At 45.7% G+C, this 21,619-nt stretch overlaps 1 protein-coding gene across 3 annotated transcripts in view; it reads left to right on the forward strand.

Annotated features, from left to right (window-relative positions):
* LOC147748189 (deoxyhypusine synthase-like) overlaps window positions 1–21,619 on the forward strand; it is a 237,855-nt gene that overhangs the window by 58,622 nt on the left and 157,614 nt on the right. The window contains exons 1-2 of one of the 3 annotated variants that reach the window (XM_086959105.1): window positions 1,449–1,541; window positions 3,980–4,303. In XM_086959105.1, coding sequence (XP_086815231.1) covers window positions 1,449–1,541; window positions 3,980–4,303 — 417 coding nt within the window. Of the gene's footprint in view, window positions 1–1,448; window positions 1,555–3,979; window positions 4,304–21,619 lie in introns of those variants that run through there. The other 2 variants (XM_086959107.1, XM_086959106.1) reach the window with 2 other exon arrangements.

The raw sequence follows: 21,619 nt of genomic DNA on the forward strand, positions 1-21,619 counted from the left end.
TATGCAATTGCACGTTTTACTTGTTTATTTTATTTTTTACTTACATAGCACCTACTACCTCCCTGACGAGGCGATACATTTGGAAACTAAACACTGTATTTTCGTCTCAATATTTCAACAGCATATGGCCTGGGCAGACAAAACCTCGCAACAGGGGAAGCATGCATGGCTTAGAACTGCATTAAAAATGCTAATACTCCCAAACTAGAACGATAGTTCAATAGGAGAATGTGCCAGCAGCAGAGAGCTGTGTGCCACCTTCAGAAACGCACTTTACCGCCATCACTCTACCACTCTCACTCTACCACTCTACTGCCCTCACCCTACCACTCGACTTCCCTCACTCTACCACTCTACCGCCCTCACTCTACCACTCTACCGCCCTCATTCTACCACTCTACCGCCCTCACTCTACCACTGTACTGCCCTCACTCTACCACTATACCGCCCTCATTCTACTGCCCTCACTCTACCACTCTACCGCCCTCATTCTACCGCCCTCACTCTACCACTCTACCGCCCTCATTCTACCGCCCTCACTCTACCACCCTACCGCCCTCACTCTACCGCCCTCACTCTACCACTGTACCACTCTCTCTATTGCCCTACCTCTATCTATCTATCTATCGCCTTCCCTCTATCTATCTGTCGCACTCACTCTATCTATCACATCACCACAGCATCACTCAGCACCACCAGAGCATCACTCAAGGGCACAACAACATCACTATGCGCTACCACAGCATCACTGAACGCCACTGCATCACTTGTCGCCGCCACTGCATCACTCATCGCCACCACAGCATCAATCTGTGCAACCATTCAACAACAACTGGTTCAAATATGTTCTCTCAATGTTTCAAGCTTTATTACAAATGTCACAAAAATGTTAATATTTAACTTCTGTTCTTGGATTTTCGTCAGAATAAAATACACTGAACATAATCTTCACAAAAGTTATTTACAAAAGTTAAGCTATTGCCATTATAAATTACAAGAACTTTTATTTAAGTATTAATTAGAAAAATGAAAAGCCATTGTTATTTGTAATATCAATACATCTAAGTCACGTAAATACAACAAATATTGCATTACAAATGCTATAGGTGTCACATTTGTGAAAGTTAAAACTATTGGAATTGTAAATGACAAAGCTATTAATTTAGCTATTTTGAAAACCAACACATAAATACAAAATTTGTCATTAACAATACCAATAGCTCAAACTTTCCTAATGCGAGACCTATTGCATTGCAAATGCTTGTCTTAAGTCCATTAAATCCGTCGCTATAGCTACAGCTTAGGTCGTCTTTCCTTGCGGCCAGGGCCTTATCTAGTCTCTCCTCTCTCTCCATGCCGCGCAGAGCTTGTCTTCCCTCTATGTCGCGCTTAGTTTGTCTTTCTTCTCTGTCGATGCCTGGGCGAGGTCTGTGGCGGTGTAGGGCAAGATGGCGGCTCCCGGTGACAACCCGGCCCAGGGGAGGGGCATGGGGAGGAGCCCAGTGAGGTCCCAACCTGGTGGAACTGAGGGATCCGAGAGGGTGCGTGCCGGGGGTGAGCACAGGGGGTACGGGCTGGAATAAGCGAAGGGTGTTGGGAGGACTCTAGGCACTTGTTTTTCTACGGTGTAACTTTCTGACTTTTTTCGGGGTAATTGTTTCCCAGAGATCGGAGACATTGGCCGCTATGCTACATTCTCTTTACAATAGCCAATCACCTCGCATATTCTGCCCCATTCTTCTCGCTTTTAGAGAATGCAGTTTCCATTTTGCGCGCACACACACATCCCCAACCCGGCATGATCCGAACACGTTCCAGCCTTTCTTTAAATATGTTTTAGGCAAGAGTGTTTTATTGGGGGGCAGACATCCCTCCTTGCCGAGGAGAAAGGGACATGAAATCTAGCAATTAAAATGGGTGTTGTAAGCCCTCCTGCTTCAAAGACATTATGTCCAGCGGTCCCCTTAGGCAACCCTCTTCCAAGATACTTGTGCCTAGGACTGACTCTTGTTGCACTACTCCTGTCTCACCTCGCCTTGCTGCTACTACCTTCACCACCCCCTACAATGTATATAACGTGTACCTTTGAAACGACCAAACGAACGTCTGTCTATTAGTTTCGACCGTGTGCCGTTTATAATTATTGTAACTAGTATCTGTGACTTTGTATCTGTTGGTATGAAACCTGTTTTTATTGTAAAGCGCTCTTAGCACATTTGGGTAACGTCCTTCCTATATACAAATGCATAAATAAAGCGCAAGGAGGGCTCAAATGAACCTTGGTATAGAACTGAAGGGAGGAAGAGAATACAGGGAATTCATTTAAGAAGAAGGAAAAAGGGACGGGGAGAAGCCGAGGGAGCGCAAATGATGAGAAGTTCCAACTTTCAGGATCCACCTGCGGTACTGTTGAACGGTTATCAGAGAATTGCACTTAAGCAGACCCGTTTCCTCTTCACAGCATAAACAATCATGTACTCCTTAGAAGGTTGAAATGGGAAGAGGTGAGAATAGGGTGTTTGGTGTAATGGGGTCGAGTAAAGTGAAGGGGAGAGTGATAGAAATTATGTTAAGAGATAGGGTGATAGTTAACAGAAAGAGGGCTGTTGAGGAGAGAAGATGGACAAAAGGAAAGACCGAAAGTGGCTAGTTGGTTAGTGGACACGCAGGAATATGGAATAGTTATAGGGAAGGAAGGGAGTGCAATACATAGGATAGGAGTGAACTGCTAGAGATTCGACATGTTGAGAAGGATTGTAAGTGAGGGAGAAAGACGAGCAGAGATGATGGCAGAAGAGAAGGGGTGAGAGTAAGAAAACACAAGAGTAGCGAAGGAAAGAAGGGGGCAAGTGAGTAAAGTTTAGAATGTTAGGCTTTAGACGAGAAGACGGTGAATGAAAAGAATTTGTGACAGTTGTATAAGGGGGTTTGGGATGTGAAACGGTAAGACTTAGAATGGATAGAGTTTAGTGAAGATATGGATGAGGGGAAAATGTGCACAGAAATTGAGTTGATGAAGCGCGAGAAGGACGGGTGAGGGCGGGTAATTGGGTGGTGCAGAAAGGAGTCTCAAATGAGAAGGGATGATGTGTTGGTGGGGAGTGATCAAAATGGAATGACGAGGTGAAGTGATCGGACAATAACTGGGAGGTTCCGAGGGAGAAAAGAGCAAATCGGAAATTAGAAAGGGAAGCTAAACATTGATGGAGCTGAAGGGTCAATTATAGTGGGAGAGGTGGACATTCGGGAGGAAGATGCGAAGGAGAGAGATGTGTGGAAGGATAGCTCAACGGAGTGGAGTCGAGCGGAGGTTACAAGTGAAGGTAGTGATATAGAGGGAGTGGGAGGCATGAGGTGGAATTTGGATCTTTAAATAAGAACAGAAAATGGCAGGAGGTGATAAAATCAAAGACCTAGGGGAGGGCGAAGGTAATAATTTCTGATGGAGAATGTGCAAAGAGAAACTAGAAAGTGAAGGGGAAACAGAAATGCGGATAAAAAGGAAGATGAGGGGTTGTATCCACAATAAAATGTGGTACGTAACAGGGGATGAAGGGCTTATTCTCAAAGGGAGGCCAGGGGAGGGAAAATGACTGTGGAAGACAGGTACATTAGAGTGAGTGAGGTTAATAACGATGTGAACCTGATACGAGTTGAAATGCTGAGGCGAGAAACAAACGGAGCTGAAAGAAGTAACAGGAAAGAGAGTCTCTGAAAACGGCAGCAAAGAAAGAACAAAAACATGGTGACTGTAAGTGGGGCAGGGAATGTGAAGAGAGTAGTGAAAGGCTATCTATCCTACCAAGAAGCGTGGTAATTATTAGAAAGATTCAGGGCACCTATTCAATATTTATTTTACATGTATCGGTTATTCTTTTTGTGACCTGGAATTGTTACATGTGGTGTGCTGTGCTCCTGGAGCATTTCTGAGCCTGCAACTTATACCTTGCTTGTTTTAAACCTTCAGTTCTGTTCACAGGCCCCTACGTTTCAAGAACCTCCGTCTGCTAACCTGGATCCCGAAGAGCCCATGCCAGCCACGCAGCACACACCGGCTTCAGAGCAGACTCCTGTCTACCCCTCAGCCGGTGGCTCCAAAGACATGATGGCTGAAGGCTTGCCTCCATCTATTGCACAGGAGGCCGTCCTTAAGCGGAGCTCCCCACTCCCCGAGGGCACTCCGCAGGTCCGGGGTTACGACTTCAACCAGGGTGTGGACTATCATGCCTTACTACAGTCCTTCTACACCACCGGATTCCAGGCCACACACTTTGGCCAGGCAGTGCGAGAGGTCAACGCTATGGTGAGTTTCACGTGCCATATACAGACTAATAAACATATTAATGTAGGAAAAGGCTGGAGGTTTGATTCTGTGCTCAGTTATTGCTCTGGGCCCAGTGTCGGCAAAGTAGAATAGGAACAGCAAGTGTTTTGATGTTTGACTCAATGTTGATTGAACCAATTCTATTCAGTGCGAATGAAATTAGTGTAGCTAGGGCAGTATGTAATTCTGTATTTGATGAAAGCCCTGGCGTGCAGATAGGAGGCGTGTCTGCATTGTGGTGAATTAAACGATAGTGAGGAGGTTACTTTTTGGGGTTTGTGCTCATTACCCAGCGATGCCACCCAAAGCAGAATGTCATCCAGCAGTAAACCTAGCCTTATGCACTTTAGAACCAAACTGACGTTAACCATACCTTACTGTCTCTTCTTGAATGTAACCTTTAACAGGTTACATGATGCCTAACCTAGATGATGCCTAACCTAGATGTTACCTTACCTCTAACATGTAACCTAGATTGTGATTCACCCATGGCTGCAAGCTTACGGTCTCTTTAACTCCTACCACCTATCGATTATTTTGCTTGTTTCTAACTGCCTCTTTCAAGTGGCATTTTTAGGTTGTGGGGCATTGGCAGGCAGCATTTCTAAGGTGTGGGGCATTGGCAGGTGGCATTTCTAGGGTATCAGGAATTGACAAGTGGCAGTCCAGGGTCTGGGGCATTGGCACAGGCCAGTTCCAGGGTCTGGGGCATTGACACATGCCAATTCCAGGGTCTGGGGCATTGGCAGAGGCCAGTTCCAGGGTCTGGGGCATTGGCACAGGCCAGTTCCAGGGTCTGGGGCATTGGCACGGGCCAGTTCCAGGGTCTGGGGCATTGGCACGGGCCAGCTCCAGGGTCTGGGGCATTGGCACGGGCCAGCTCCAGGGTCTGGGGCATTGGCACGGGCCAGCTCCAGGGTCTGGGGCATTGGCACGGGCCAGCTCCAGGGTCTGGGGCATTGGCAGGGGCCAGCTCCAGGGTCTGGGGCATTGGCAGGGGCCAGATCCAGGGTCTGGGGCATTGGCAGGGGCCAGATCCAGGGTCTGGGGCATTGGCAGGGGCCAGATCCAGGGTCTGGGGCATTGGCAGAGGCCAGCTCCAGGGTCTGGGGCATTGGCAGAGGCCAGCTCCAGGGTCTGGGGCATTGGCAGAGGCCAGCTCCAGGGTCTGGGGCATTGGCAGAGGCCAGCTCCCGGGTCTGGGGCATTGAAAAAGGCCCGGACTGGGGCATTGGCAGAGGCCAGCTCCAGGGTCTGGAGCATTGGCAGAAGCCATCTCCAGGGTCTGGGGTCATTGGCAGAGTCCAGGGTCTGGGGCATTGGCCGGTGGCAGTTTCAGGGTCTGGGGACATTGGCAGGGTGCAGTTTCAGGGTCTGGGGCATTGGCAAGCAGCAGGACTGGCCAGTGGAGTGTTTGATTCACCGAGGAGTAGTGGTGGTGAAAGTCACGAGTGTTCCAGGACTCGTGACACTAAGACCACTGATTCGGCCCGCATGCCAGCTCATCTGCCTATGAAGCAGCATGCATATGCCCCTAGTTGTAAACTCGTGCTTTCCGTTCAGCACTGCCTGCAGAAATCTTCCTGCAAGCTGAGTCGCAGATTCGATCAAGGTGCGGCTGGATCAACATTTCATTCTTCTCACTAGTAAAATGAGTTCCATTCGGAAGATTCTCTACACATGTTAGTCATGCAACAAGAGATTTTCATAAACAGCGGTTGGTTGATATATATCCGAGGAGTGTAATCTTTAAGTGCTGTATCCCACACGAGTAGTAAAGTAGCTAAAAGTTGCTGGCTGCGACTGGTGAACCGTGCACACGACGGACTCGTATGAGATAGAGGGCTTTATCGTGCATGTGTAGTAAAGCAGTCTGCAGTTAAAAGCTTATGGCCGTGTTGTATCTGAGTAGTGGACCTTTCACGTGCACTAAACATGCTCCTAAGCTGAAGGCTGCTGGCAGTGTTCTGTTAAATTGTTGTACTGCACATATGTGGTGAAGAGTCTGCAGACGCCGACTGCCAATTATGTTGTATTTGGTGGTGTGCCATGCACACGCCATGACCCCGGCCTGCAGTAAACACAGCTGTACCATGAACTTGTAGTAAATGGCGTAAAGACGTAGTGTCAGAATGATCTATTATGTACATGTGGTGAGGAGTGTGCCACTGCTGAATAATGGTTATCTTGTATGGTTGGTATACTATGCAGATACGTTGTCTGCAGCTGAAGTCTGGTGGTTGTGTTTTTAAACACATGGCAGTGTTTCCGGTCTGCAGTAGAATGCTGCTGGTAAAGTTGTGAGAGTGGCGTGCGTAGCATGCAGTCTGCTGCTGAAAGGTTGCTGCTTGTGTTGTATCAGGGTATCATTTCGGGTAGTAAAACATGCCTGCTGTATAACGCTGTTTGTTGTGTTTCAACAGTGGGTATCATGCACACGTAGTGTCTGCGGCACAAGGTTGCTGTTTATAATAGAGTGGTGTGCGAGGCACAGAAAACGCAAGAGTAGTAGCGAAGAAACAGGGACGAAGGAAAGAAGGGGGCGAGGGATTAAAGGTTAGAATGTTTGGCTTTAGACGAGAAGAGAGTGAATGAAAAAGACGTTGTGACAGAGTGGTATAAGGAGGTTTTGTGGTATGTTTACTACACCGTCTAGTTGAAGGCTTTGTTTCAGGGCGGGAGTTCAGTGAAACATTCGCATGTAGGAAAAGCGATGCTTATCAGAAAGATGAGCGTTTGCCCTTCTTTTATGCACCATGCACATGCTCTAAATATGATTATATCGTTACAAACAACAAAATTCACTGAAAACCTTTAGTTAAGTTTGTCTCCCAAAAACACACCGACCTAAGTTAATACACAGCTTTGAAAAGCCAGTGAGGTTCCAGCACTAACTAAACATTTCCCCAAATTAGGTAACAAAGATTACCTAAGCATCTTAAACTTTCCAAAGAATGTTCTTTAGGATGCAGTGAGCAGCGCATTGAATACATCCGGGCATAGACGAGGACACTGTCCCTAATTACTCTATGCCAGCTGAAGTCTGTGCCTCTGATTACATTATGGTAAACGACTACTCTTTCCTTGATCACGCAGTCGCGGGTGGAGGCTCTGTCCCTGATTATACTGTGGTAGGTGGAGCTCTGTCTCTGATTATACTGTGGCAGGTGGAGCTCTGTCACTGATTACGCTGTGGCAAGTGAAGACGTTATTCCTGTTTACACTGGCAGGTGGAGGCTCTGTCCCTGATTATACTGTGGCAGGTGGAGCTCTGTCTCTGATTATACTGTGGCAGGTGGAGCTCTGTCCCTGATTACGCTGTTGCAGCTGGAGCTCTGTCCCTGATTACACTGTGGCAGGTGGAGCTCTGTCTCTGAATATACTGTGGCAGGTGGAGCTCTGTCCCTGATTATGCTGTGGCAAGTGAATACCTTATTCCTGTTTACACTGGCAGGTGGAGCTCTCTCCCTGATTACGCAGTGGCGGGTGGAGGCTCTGTCCCTGATTATACTGTGGCAGGTGGAGCTCTGTCCCTGATTACACTGTGGCAAGTGGAGCTCTGTCTCTGATTACACTGTGGCAGGTGGAGCTCTGTCCCTGATCACACCGTGGCAGGTGGAGCTCTGTCCCTGATTACACTGACATGTGGAGCTCTGTCCCTGATCACACAGTGGCGGGTGGAGGCCCTGTCCCTGATTATACTGTGGCAAGATGAGCTCTGTCCCCGATTACACTGTGGCAGGTGGAGCTCTGTCCCTGATTACACCGTGGCAGGTGGAGCTCTGTCTCTGATTATACTGTGGCAGGTGGAGCTCTGTCTCTGATTACACCGTGGCAGGTGGAGCTCTGTCTCTGATTATACTGTGGCAGGTGGAGCTCTGTCTCTGATTATACTGTGGCAGGTGGAGCTCTGTCCCTGATTACACTGTGGCAAGTGAAGACCTTATTCCTGTTTACACTGGCAGGTGGAGCTCTGTCCCTGATTACTCTGACAGGTGGAGCTCTGTCCCTGATTACACTGTGACAGGTGGAGCTCTGTCCCTGATTACTCTGTGACAGGTGGTGCTCTGTCCCTGATTACTCTGTGACAGGGGGTGCTCTGTCCCTGATTACTCTGTGACAGGTGGAGCTCTGTCCCTGATTACTCTGTGGCAGGTGGAGCTCTGTCCCTGATTCCACTGTGGCAGGTGGAGCTCTGTCCCTGATTCCACTGTGGCAGGTGGTGCTCTGTCCCTGATTCCACTGTGGCAGGTGGGAGCCTTCCCCCTGATTACACTGGGGCAGGTGGAGCTCTGTCTCTGATTACACTGTGGCAGGTGGAGCTCTGTCTCTGATTACACTGTGGCAAGTGGAGCTCTGTCCATGATCACACTGTGGCAGGTGGAGCTCTGTACCCGATCACACTGTGGCAGGTGAAGCTTTGTTCCTGATTACACTGTGGCAGGTGGAGCTCTGTCTCTGCTTATACTGTGTCACGTGGACTCTGTCCCTGATTACACTGTGGTAGGTGGAGCTCTGTCCCTGATCTCGCAGTGGCGGGTGGAGGCTCTGTCCCCAATTATTGAATACACCAGGGCATAGACGAGGCTACTGTCCCTAATTACTCCATGCCAGCTGAGGTCTGTGCCTCTGATTACATTATGGCGACTATTTTTTCCTTGATCAAGCAGTGGCAGGTGGAGCTCTGTCCCTGATTACACTGTGGCAGGTGGAGCTCTGTCCCTGATTACACTGTGCCAGGTGGAGCTCTGTCCCTGATTACGCTGTGGCAGGTGGAGCTCTGTTCCTGATTACGCTGTGGCAGGTGGAGCTCTGTTCCTGATTACGCTGTGGCAGGTGGAGCTCTGTTCCTGATTATGCTGTGGCAGGTGAAGCTTTGTCCCTGATCACACTGTGGCAGGAGGAGCTCTGTCCCTGATTACTCTGTGGCAGGCTGAGCTCTGTCTCTGATTATATTGTGGCAGGTGGAGCTCTGTCTGATTATACTGTGGCAGGTGGAGCTCAATCCCTGATTACGCTGTGGCAGGTGGAGCTCTGTCCCTGATTACACGTTGGTAGGTGGAGCTCTGTCCCTGATTACACGTTGGCAGGTGGAGCTCTGTCCCTGATTACACGTTGGCAGGTGGAGCTCTGTCCCTGATTACACGTTGGCAGGTTGGCAGGTGGAGCTCTGTCCCTGATTACACGTTGGCAGGTGGAGCTCTGTCCCTGATTACACTGTGGCAGGTGGAGCTCTGTCTCTGATTATACTGTGGCAGCTGGAGCTCTGTCCCTGATTACGCTGTGGTAAGTGAAGACCTTTTTCCTGTTTACACTGGCAGGTGGAGCTCTGTCCCTGATTACTCTGTGACAGGTGGAGCTCTGTCCCTTATTACTCTGTGACAGATGGAGCTCTGTCCCTTATTACTCTGTGGCAGGTGGAGCTCTGTCCCTTATTACTCTGTGGCAGGTGGAGCTCTGTCCGTGATTCTACTGTGGCAGGTGGAACTCTGTCCCTGATTCCACTGTGGCAGGTTGGGGCCTTCCCCCTGATTACACTGTGGCAGGTGGTGCTCTGTCCCTGATTACACTGTGGCAGGGTGGGTGGGGGGCTTTGGGGGTGGGGGGGGGGGCTGGCCCCTGATTACAGTGTGGCAGGTGATTGGTTTGACCCCGATTGTGCGGATGAGAAGGGATCCGGTCTCTGAATATGCGGTGTCAGTCAAACCCTGAATGCACTGTAGCAGGTGGAGGACCGGTCTGTGATTCCCTGGCGGACACTGTGGGCCCGTCCTTGATTACTCGGTGGCAAGTGAGGGAAAATGCCTTCGATTGCACTGTGGCTGGTTGATGGGTCTGTCCCCAATCAATCATTCTCATCTAGAAGCTTGTTCCCCCCCCCCCCCCCCCCCCCCTCCATTGAAGATGTGACAGTAAGCATAATTTGTATTCTAAACCGAGAATGGTCTTCACGTCTTGATAGGTGCTGGAGTGACTTCCACCGGCATTGGCCCTTCTTTCGCCCGGATCATTTAGAAGTTATATACTAATTGAGAATAATTCTCTATACAAAGGCTGCAGTTCTAACCATAGTGGAATTTATATGATTGCTCTTGAACACACAGTCCTTCGTGGTAAGTGTTGGGCCCATACATGTTACTACAGCAGCCAGAGCAGTCTTCGGAGAACAGATGTCAGATGCTCTCAATTTAGGCTGTTTTTGTCCGCCTTAGCTACAGCGTTCCAAGTGTTCGTGCTCCTCTGTGGGGCTGTTGCTGACCGCAGTTTCCTTCAGACATCTGAAGGAAATGTAGCTCATGATTGTGATTCTTTTTTGTACAACATGGCTGTAAAAAATCTATTGTTTTTGGATCCAGCAGTTTCTCACCACTGTTTCCCTTTGGGCGGGGACAAAAAGAGTATGTAACCGAACTCTTTTATGTAGGAACGCAAGCTAACTGTGAGAGTCTTTTTTCGTCTCTATGGACTAATCAAAATTAACCCCAAGTGTTTAGACGTGGGCTGCTGCAGGAATTGACGTAGGAGAGGTAAATGCGTTATCCAATATCTCTGGGAACCGGGGTAATGTTACACATGTGAGCAAAACAAGGGTTCCTTCGGGATTATTTCAGAGACACTTGTGTTTCAAGGTCAATTTAATTGTACCTGAGAAGAGAACTTCAGTCGCACACAATGAAAAAACAAGCATTGGCGAAGCCAATAGGTCTCTCCTATGCCAAAGCTATTGGCGTTGTCAATGTGTTTTAGCCATGTTGCACACCAGTGTGGCTACTGTTCAGTGTGGCTAAAAGTTAGTGGCATGGAGTGGGAGTGTATGGAGTGGCATAGAGAGTCGTTGAGTGGTGTAGAGTTGAGTAGCATGAAGTGAAGTGTTATGGTGTGGAGTGGCATAGTGTTGTGGAGGGAGTAGAGTGTCATAGTGTGGAAGGGTGTAGAGTGGAGTGGCTTAGTGTTGTGGGTTGGCTTAGAGGGTGTTGTGTAGAGTGGTGTAGAGCTGAGTAGATTGTCGTGGATTGCCATAGAATAGAGTGGGATAGAATGGAGAAGTGTCTGGTAGTATAGAGTGGAGTAAAGTGGCATAGAGGGAGTTGCATGGAGTAGTGTTGTAGAATGGAGTAGTGTTGTAGAATGGAGTAGTGTTGTAAAGTGAAGTGGCTTTGGATGGGGGAACCAAGATGGCAGATTGACACCGCCCCGGAGGCTCCTGGCTCCCTATCATTGGGATATCATGAGAGAGGGACTCGGCTGAATTAAGAGACCGAGAGGAAGAGAAGGGGACTCGGACGTGTCTTTGTTTTATTTCATTACCTTCATAGAACTTCCCGAATGCTCCGTATCGTCGAAAGCTGGTGTAAGCTGTGGCTGCTTGTACTGAGATCAATGAGCAATCGGCAGCCCTGCAGCCCACTGACCCGCTGGGCGAGTCTTACCCTGCTCACACCCACGCCGAGTTTCGAATCTCGGGAGACGAGCGAGTCGAAGCTGCCGCTACAATCAGGATTGCTTGTTGTCGGGCTTACGTCGGAGATGAGAATGGTTCCGAAAATCAACACCAGGACTACTCGTGCGGGGGGGTGGGATGCTAACCCTGAGACTCCAACGCTGAAATCAACCCCCGACGAAATAGCAGTGTCTTCTACTGTGGATAAGACATTGGCTTCAGCGGGTAAGCAATTGATATGTGCTCCGCTTTTTGTTATGGTAGACTCAATCTGCAGTAGTAATTTGGGAAGCAGTGGTGGCAACAATGTTCCTATTAACGGACGCTCGGGTAACATTGTGACCGTGACTGGCTGTGTTGACTCAGCAGTAACTGGAGTAGTAGGAGTGGAAGCAAAACCTGTTGCACACTTAAGTAAAGTTTCAAGCAATAAAAAGATGTCTCAATGGACATAAAGTTCATAGGTAATGGGCGAAGGATTGGACCATCACTGTTTCAGATTTTCTTTTATTGATCCCAGAAAGCCAGCCGACACGTGTTTCGTCGCAAGAAAACACACTTTTCCGCGACTCCTCAGGGCTGTAGGTCAAAGGTTTATAACCACAGGTCGCGGTGCCGGTGATATTTCCGACCCGGCTCCGCTCGAGACCGGGTTTGACAGTGTCTGTAGGGTTATGATCCGCAGTCTCAAATAAGGTTTTCTCACATTAGTGGTGGAGATTCTTTACTCAGTGGTAACGCTGAGTTTTGTGCAACCTCAGGGCTTGGGAACCCGGGAAAATATCAAGATTCTCGTGTCATGATGAGGGTAGTTTCGCGATTTCCGTAGCAGAAAGGAAAAATCCCCGTAGTGCGGGGAGTCGTTCGGTGGAGGTAACGATCAGGTTAGCGATTTGGTTCCGGGTGCGGTCACGTAGTAGGAGTGGTTAATACTGCGAGTGACAGCGGCAAAATACCTCCTATATTAACGGAGCTGCCTAGTGAAATGACTGGGAAAGCTAAATCGGGTGAAAAAACAGCTGAAGTGGTAGCAGATGGTGCAATGGATTTAATTCCTGAGGGAAGAAAAGAGTGGCATAGATTTGGCTGTGAACTCGAAAATGGCTAGCTCAGATAATAATAAGGCATCTGGTATTAGTAAGGAATTAATAAATGATTTTTCCGTGCAGCTAAGTGCGGGCAGAGCGGAACAACTCCGCAAAAATGCCGATATGCCTGAAACCGGTGACCTAATTATTGAGGTGGCAGAGGAGAGTTTGAATGCGGATTATGAAGAGATCCTGGATGATGAGGATGATGTACACAGGGTAGCTACAGGTACTGCTAAACCTCTTGGTCGTAAAAAAACGAAAACAAAAGCCAAAACCAAACTTAAGAAAGGCAATTGTAATTCTTCAACTCTTGGTGTCTCTCCCGCCAATCTATGCATAAAGCCTATCAGGGATGCTAGTCCTCTGCGAAAATGGATCCAAGCAAAGGGAGGTGTTAAGAAAATGGCTCTGCGTTTATCTGGGGCCAGTCCAGTGGAAGATACTAATATAAGAGAAGGAATAATTACTCCTCCATTGTTGGATAATACAACGTCTCTAATTCTTGCTCAGGCCTGTTTAAAACCGGGTTGCACGGATCAAACAGGTGAGGCTGCTAGCAGCACCGCAGCTATTACTATAAATTCGATCACAATCACCAATCTGTCTGCTACTGATGATGCCCTAACTCCAACTTTGGCCAGTCCGCTTACTAAAGGGCCACTAGCTCCTGAACGATTGCTGGACTCAGATCATCCCACCTCTTCTTTGGATTTAATCTTGAAGACTCTCATGGACCAGCGACAAGAAGGGCAACAATATTTTCTCCAGTTGAGGGAAGATAAAAACAAATTGCAGAACTCTTTGTTGGAGCTGTCTAGCAAATTAGGTGGGGTCACTCAAGAAATTGAAGAGCTAAAACAGAGAGTTGTCGATGTGGAGGAAGGGGCTGTACGCAACGAATCTTTAATCAAGCAACATGCGGAGCGAATAACAAATTTGGAAACCAAACTGGAAGAAATTGAAAATCGATCAAGAAGGCAAAACCTGTGACTTTTGGGGTCCCGGAGGGGTCAGAGGGGGCAGATCCTAGGGCCTATGTTGTCAAACTATTTCAGAAGGCTTTTTTAGATCTTTCGGACTGGGACTGGGATTCGCAATTACAAAGTCCATAGACTGCCTCTTTTTCTAAGAAACAAGGAAAGCAAGTTTCCACGTCCTTTTTTGATACATTTTGGTAATTTTCTACTGAGACAGGCTGTCTCATTAAAAGCTAGACCTAATAATCCTGTCACAGTAGAAAATGTAACATTTTTTGTTCGCTCTGATTTAAGCAGAAGTACTATGGATAGGCGATGGAAGCTTCGTCAGCTAATTGATTCTTTTAAATCCATTGGTTGTGATGTATATTTGCAAGAACCGGCCCGCTTGAAGGTGATTAAGGGTGGTCATGTATATTTTTTCAAAGATCTAAAAGAAGCAGTGTTGGCACTCTCTAAGCTAAGCACCTGAATTTGAGTATTAATTGTAGTCTAAATCGGTAGATGAAATGAGGAGATTGGGTCGGCTAAGTTATACACATAAGGAAGCACCCGTATAGGAATTAAAATAGGGTAGTCTGAAGGAAGTGCTTAGCTTGTCCTATGGTAGATTCCCTTCCTTATCTTTTTTTTGTTAGAAACGAATAAACACATTGATGGTGCTTACTATAATCATTATAACTAGCATTGTTTTTGGCCCTTCCTCATACTCTCCTCACTCTTATAAATTTGGGTTTTATTTTTTACTTTTTCCTTCTCTCTTTTTCTTCAGGGTTTTTTTTTTGGGTAGGGTTCGTCGGTCGTAGCCTCCCGGCTCCCACTCTGCAGTGCTGCTTTATCAAACGACAGCAAGGTATAGAGGGGTGTTCTCCCCGAAGGGACTAAGGGGTGGGGGGACAGAAAATGGGTTCAAGGGTGGTTGGGTTAAAAGGGATGAAAATATCATTGCAAGAGTTAGAAATGTTAAAAGAAATCAAGGTAGAATATCTATATCATGGTTCTCTATAATACAGAGGAAGATAACTTATCTACTTTATCAAGATGTATTTTTTTAGATGCCTAGCTTTGAATGTGGCCGGTCTTAACAACAAGAATAAGAGGAGATTGGTTCAAGAAGAGCTTAATATGTATAAACCTCACTTGGCTTTGCTTTCAGAAACACATATAGGATTTCAGGACAGGAAATTATTCAATCAATTGGGATATGAGCTTATTGTTTGTTCTACCTTGGGTGCTTCTATTCGGGGGGTTGCAATATTAAAACAGAAGCAATTAATTATTGAAATTACTCGAACGGCTGCTGATCCGAGGGGTCGATGGGCAATAATTCAAGCTGAATTTGTACAATGTAAATACGTATTTTGTGTGGTATATGGTCCTAATGTGGATGAACCAACTATGTATGACTGGCTAAATATAGAATTGTTTGGTTGGGAGGGTCATGGGTGACTTTAGTTGTGTTATGAAGTATGATGCAGATACTACTAGGCGGGGTGCTCGCCAGCGAATGCGCAAAACTAGAACTTCTATATTGGAACTAAGTCATCTGCATAATTTAAAAGAGCTTTGACGCACAATACATCCTAATATAGCTGGGTTTACCTATTATTCTGCACCCCATAAATTGTGCTCTCGAATAGATATGGCTTGGGCTACAGACAGAATTTTGGATAGCTGCACCATAGAAGTGTGCCCAAGAGTAACATCAGATCATAACCCATTTTGTTAGAATTTAATATTTCTACTAGGAAACAAGGGGTACGGCAATTTACGTTTCCTAGATACCTTATTTCGGATGTAGATTTCATCTCTCACCTTAAGGGGCATATTACCGAATTCATTGAGATCAATTTGAATTCAGCTGCTGTAATAACTGTTTAGGATGCTTGTAAAGCTCGTATAAGGGGCTTCACACAACAATAATGTTTTTAGAAAGAAATCAGAACTTTTGCAAGAGGTCAAATCTTTGAGTTCTAATATCTTGTCCATGGAAATTGAGTTGGCTGAGGCCCTTCGACAAGGGGAATCTAACGCTAATGAGATAAGAATAGAATTGGTGAATCTACAGTCAGCTATTAAGAAAACATTAAGGGAGAAATACAGCGGAAAACTTCACAAATATCATTTATCACAGTATGAAAGCGCAGACAGAATTGGGAAAGTATTAGCTTACAAGGTAGCTGATAAAAAGGCTAAAACACTTATAAAGGTTATTAAAGATACTAACACCGTAATTTATAATCAACCTGAGCAGATACTTGATCAATTTGCTAAATTTTACAGTAAGCTATACACTCCAGAAAATCCACCCATTAATGATCATATACTATCATATCTCAATACTCATATGACAGCCCCACGATATAGAGAAGGAATTAGTCAACTTGAGGCAAATATTACTTCTACAGAAATAAGGTTAGCAATTGCTTTTCTCCCCTCTGGTAAGGCTGCTGGGGAAGATCTGCTTCCCATTGAACTTTACAAAATTTGCATCCAGGAATTACTCCCTCTTTTCAGTTTAGTCATAGACTCAATAGGAGAAACAGAAAAGGCCCCTGCTTCATGGAACACTGCTAAAATCATATTTGTTCTTGAAAAACAAAAGCCTGCAGATGAATGCGGGTCATATAGACCCCTTTCATTAACAAATGCAGACGCCAAGGCATTAACGAAGATTTTGGCTACCCGACTAGCCCCCCTTATGCCTGAGCTGGTTAATATACAACAGCATGGATTTGTCACTGGGAGAGATACTAACGCTCATGTCAATATGGCTATTACTGCCTTTGATGTTGCATCAAGTGACTCCACCCCACTCTGAATGGTCATGTTTGATGCTGAGAAAGCGTTTGACCGAGTGGGATGGGACTATTTATGGGCAAAACTCAAGGCTTTTGGGTTTCAGGGACAATATCTTGGTTGGATTAGGTCCCTGTATGATCAACCGACTGCTATGATTAGCTATGCAGGCATGAGTTCATCTAAATTTCCAATAGCGAGGGGCACCCGGCAAGGGTGTCCTTTGTCACCCTTGATGTTTGCTCTCTCTAGGGGACCATTTTTAAATGCGCTTCTCTCTCAAGCCGATATCATCCGCTTTCAACATGGTAGTAATACTTTAAAAATAACCCGTACGCGGATGATATTCACAGCTGATGTAGTTAAAGCTATTCCGGGGATAATTAGGGAAGCAAAAAGGTTTGGGGTTATTTCTGGCTACAAATTAAACCTCAATAAAACACAGATTATTGTTAATTATAAACCATCCGTCCCTGTACAAGGCATATGTACAAATGCTGTATACTTGGGAGTGAAACTTTCTGTAAATATTGATGAATTAATTGCACTTAACTACAATTCATTATTGAAAGAAGTAACTCTCTCATTAAAAAAATGGCATAAGATACCACTTAGCTTAGTCGGACGGATCAATCTAATTAAAATGAAAATAGTTCCTAAATTTCTTTATTTATTTAGATCAATTCCCCTATGCCTCCATAGTCTTTTTTTCAGAAAACTTGATGGGAAATGCAGTAGCTATATTTGGGGGTACAAAAAAGCTCGTAGATCGATTCAGCTGCTGAAACTTCCAATTGAAAAAGGAGGGTTGACCTTCCCTGATTTTAAATTATACTTTTTTGCTACTTTTTTTGGCCGTCTCCGAAGTTTGCTTAAAACAGAAAATTTGTTATTTTTTTATCAGTTTATGTTGGGCCCTGATTGTAATCAATTCCTGGCTAGAGTCAACGACCAAAACTATTTCAAGCGGGTTAAGTTCAAGACTGCTAGGGATATCATTAGAATTTGGAATCAAATTATGACATGGTAAGATTAATTTCTTTCACGCAGAATCACAACTTTGAATCTTTTCAGATGGTGCAGGAATTTTTTGGACTAGCTGTGGTGTTAACACTCTAGGTGATCTTTATTGTTCTGAAGGTTTATTGGATTTTACACCTCTTAATCTCTTTACACATTAAATGACGGTATGTTCTTTAAATATATGCAAATTCAAGACTTTTTAGCCCGATAAATGAAAATTAACGAAGTTGGCCATTCTGATATTTTAAATTGTCTCCATTCTGACCGGACTAAATCACTGATTAGTGAAGGCTATCGACACCTAATCCATGTGAAAGAGGATGATTGTGATAAACTAGCTGCCAAATGGACCACTAGAATGGGATTAAACATAACACCAAATCAGATCTCTGCGTTTCTTTGTCAAATCAACCAGGTGGTTCAATCCTCCAGCTTAAGACTTCAATCATATAGAACCGTTTGTCAATTATATCACACTCCTCAAATAATTTCTAGTTGGCTACCAAATAACCAATCTAGTGATCGTATTAAATGTCCCAAATGCAATTTGGTGGCTGCCGACTTGGAACATATGCTTTTTTCTTGTCCTGCTTTGGTAGAGTTCTGGAAAGGAATTGAAGGGGTTCTTATCAAGAAGCAAATTATTTTCCCGTCCCTTTCAGCACACTTGATCTTCTTAAATTTACAGGATGTAAATAGCCCACGTAAAGATTTAAACATTATTTTATTTGCTTGTGCAAGATTGATAATAGCTAGGGCTTGGATTTCTCAGAAACCCCCGCATGTTATGGAATGGTTGACTTTAGTCAATGAAATTCATGCCATGGAATTAGCACTCGCAAAAATAAGGGGCTCACGCTCCTTGAAAAAACGAGAGAGAATATGGAAAATGTTTATTTGAATTTATGACTTTAAGACCAGTACAATTAGGCAATTAGGCTAACTGCTATATTATCCTATGAAATTATTGTTATAATGGATACCTCTGTATCATTATTTTACTATGAGATGCGTAATATCATGTTTAGATTGAATGAATTTTTCATTTTTTTGTCTTACTCTTGCAATGAAAATATAAAATTTTAAAAAATAAATAAAAAAAAAAAGTAAAGTGAAGTGGCTTGGAGTAGAGTTTAATGGAGTAGAACGTCATAAAGCGGAGTGTTGTAGAGTGGCCTAAAGTGAAGTGGCGTAAAGTACTGTGGTGCAGAGTAGATTGGTATAGAGTGCAGTGGCGTAGAGTGCATTGGTTTAGTAAAAGTGGCGTAGAGTGCAGTGGCATAGAGTGGTGCAGAGTGGAGTGGCTCAACATAGATTGTATTGGTGCAGGGTGGAGTCGAGTGGCGTATCGTGCAGTGGCGTATAAGGCGATAATGGCTCTATACAAAGGGACCTGGGTACGAATCAAGACCAGCCAAACGTAGTTAACAACCAAGGTCCCAACTAATAACTGCCTCAAACAAGGGTGCATCCTTGCACCTTTACTCTTTAACATCTACACATCGGACCTGGGTCAAGCCCTGGAGGGGGCAAATCTAGTTCTTCCAAAGTTGGGGAATGTGCGGCTTCAAATCCTCCAATATGCGGACGATCTTGTAATCTTGGACCATACTAGGATAGGCCTACAGAAAGCCTTAGAAGCGCTACATAGATTCAATCAAAAGAATAATTTACTGGTAAACCAGGAGAAGACCAAGATCCTCATCTTTGAGAAGTACCATTGAAAGCAAACAGCTCAATGGTGCCTAGGTGACCATCAAATCAGATCTTGTAAAAACTATAACTATCTGGGTCTCAGGCTAATGGAAGGGGCAAAATCAACAGCTCATTTGAAACACCTAAGAAACAAAGGGGCCGGAATCATCGGCAGCTTGAGAAGTCTTAACCGAAAACTACACAGTCCATCCACTGAACCCATTCTGAAAGTCCTAAAAGCAAAAGTAGTGCCCTCAGTCAACTATGCCCACTTAATCTTTCCTGGTGCCCTCACTTATTTTTTCATGAGTTTCCAAATTTCCATATACAAGAAAGTATTAGGCATTCCACGACAGGCCAGTAGAGCCAGAGTAAGGCTGGAGCTGGGTCTATCTCGCCCAGATATTTCCTGCCTGGGCGATACTATAAAATACTACATTAGTACCCTGCGAGCTCCAGCAACAGCCTTGAAAGCGCAAATCAAAACAATCTTCGAAGAAAGCGGATCCCCCATGGCAAGCGCAATTGTCAGTAGCCATAAATCTGCTAGAAATAGAGGTGCAAAACCTGGACAACGCTAATATTTCAATAGCTGCATGGAAAAGAGCTGTGAACAGACAGGTCAAGCACATTTCACACGTAAGAGACCTGGAAAGTCTGCATCACCATCCAAATCTTTCTACATTGGATGCCTCCTATAAAGTGGGAAAATCACAGCCCTATCTTGAGCAAGCACTATCTGTCCAAACCTGAAAAAGGTTCACTTACATGAGGCTCCTCGCATTACCCATCGTGGATTTTAATCAAAGCTGGGCCCGCCCGGATAAATTAGCTGCATGCAGACTTTGCAATTACCATCAGGAATCCTGGCTCCATTTGTTGTGTTGTTGTCCAAAGTTAGTTAGTGAGAGGCACCGTTTGGTCACCCCAATCTGCAGAGCTCAGGGCCTCACACGATGCAGCGAAATCTCGGACTTGCGATTTTCTTCAACCTCAACTCAAACAGTAGCACGGCTGGGGAAATTCATAGAACTAATTAGAGCTGCACTGTCCGTAAAAATAGAGCCTCATAAAGAAAACAGTCGGCCCGGAAGCATGGGTGCCGCGGACACACCTCCCTTTTAAAAACCAATGCACTTTGTTCTTAAACTGTATAGCTAGAATGCGACACTGTTCTTAAGGTTTTATGCTCCACTAGTTCGTAGTAACATTCAGGGAATTTAACTTATTTGTTTTTTTAGATAATTTTTTATATTGTTAGTATATTGTAATGATTTTAAATATTCGAACAATAAAAGACTTTTTCACGTTTTTTTCACGTTTCAGTGGCGTATAGTAAATTGTTTCAGAGTAGAGTGAAGTGGTGCAGGGTAAAGTGCAGAGGTGTAGAGTGCAGCGGCGCAGTGGAGTGCAGCGTTGCAGAGTAAGGTGTACTGGCATAGAGATGAGTGGTGCAGAGTAGAGTGCAGTGGCATGGAGTGCAGTTGTACAGAGTAGGGTGGAGTTCATGGGTGGCTAGTGCAGTCTTGCAGAGTAGTGTGTCTTAGTAGCTGTGTAGAGTGTATTGGCGTAGACTGCAGTTGCATAGAGTAGTGTTGCAGAGTAGAGTGCTGTAGAGAGCAGTGGCATGCAGTACAGTGGTGCAGAGTAAAATAGAGTGGTGTAGAGTGCAGTGATGTAGAGTGCAGAGCTGTAGAGCAGTGTAGCTCAAATTGTTGTAGAGTATAGTGGTATAGAGTGTAGTGGTGCAGACTAGGTGGCGTAGAGTGCATTGAGTAGAGAACAGTGGTCGAGTGCAGTGGCATAGATGGCAGTGGTGCAGAGTAGATTGTTCCAGAGTAGAGTTAAGCGACCTTGAGTGCAATGGCATAGAGTAGAGTTAGAGTCCGTATTTCCTACCTGATAATCTCTGCTGGTTGACGCTGAGGGAGACGCCCGGTTGCCGCTACTGCTACCTGATAATGTCTGCTGGTTGGGGCTGAGGGACAAGCCCGGTTGCTGCCACTGCTTGTCGCCATCTGCCATCCGCCACATCTAGGGGAATATACATCTCCCACTGTTCCTATCGGTGTGCACGCCGCGCACAGCAGAGCGCCAGGAGGCGTTGAAAAGGGGGCCAGGGCTCCCGCAGCGCGGGATGCGCGCGGGCGTACCTGGGTCGCGGCCGGGCCCTGGCGGGCCCGTCAGTGGCAGGAAGAGGCACGGCAGGGCCACCCCCCTTGGCTGTCGCAATTCCAACGTCAATATACAAGCGGGTAAGGTGCACGCC

The sequence above is a fragment of the Lissotriton vulgaris genome, chromosome 1_1, assembly GCF_964263255.1.
Source record: "Lissotriton vulgaris chromosome 1_1, aLisVul1.2, whole genome shotgun sequence".
Lineage (NCBI taxonomy): Eukaryota > Metazoa > Chordata > Amphibia > Caudata > Salamandridae > Lissotriton > Lissotriton vulgaris.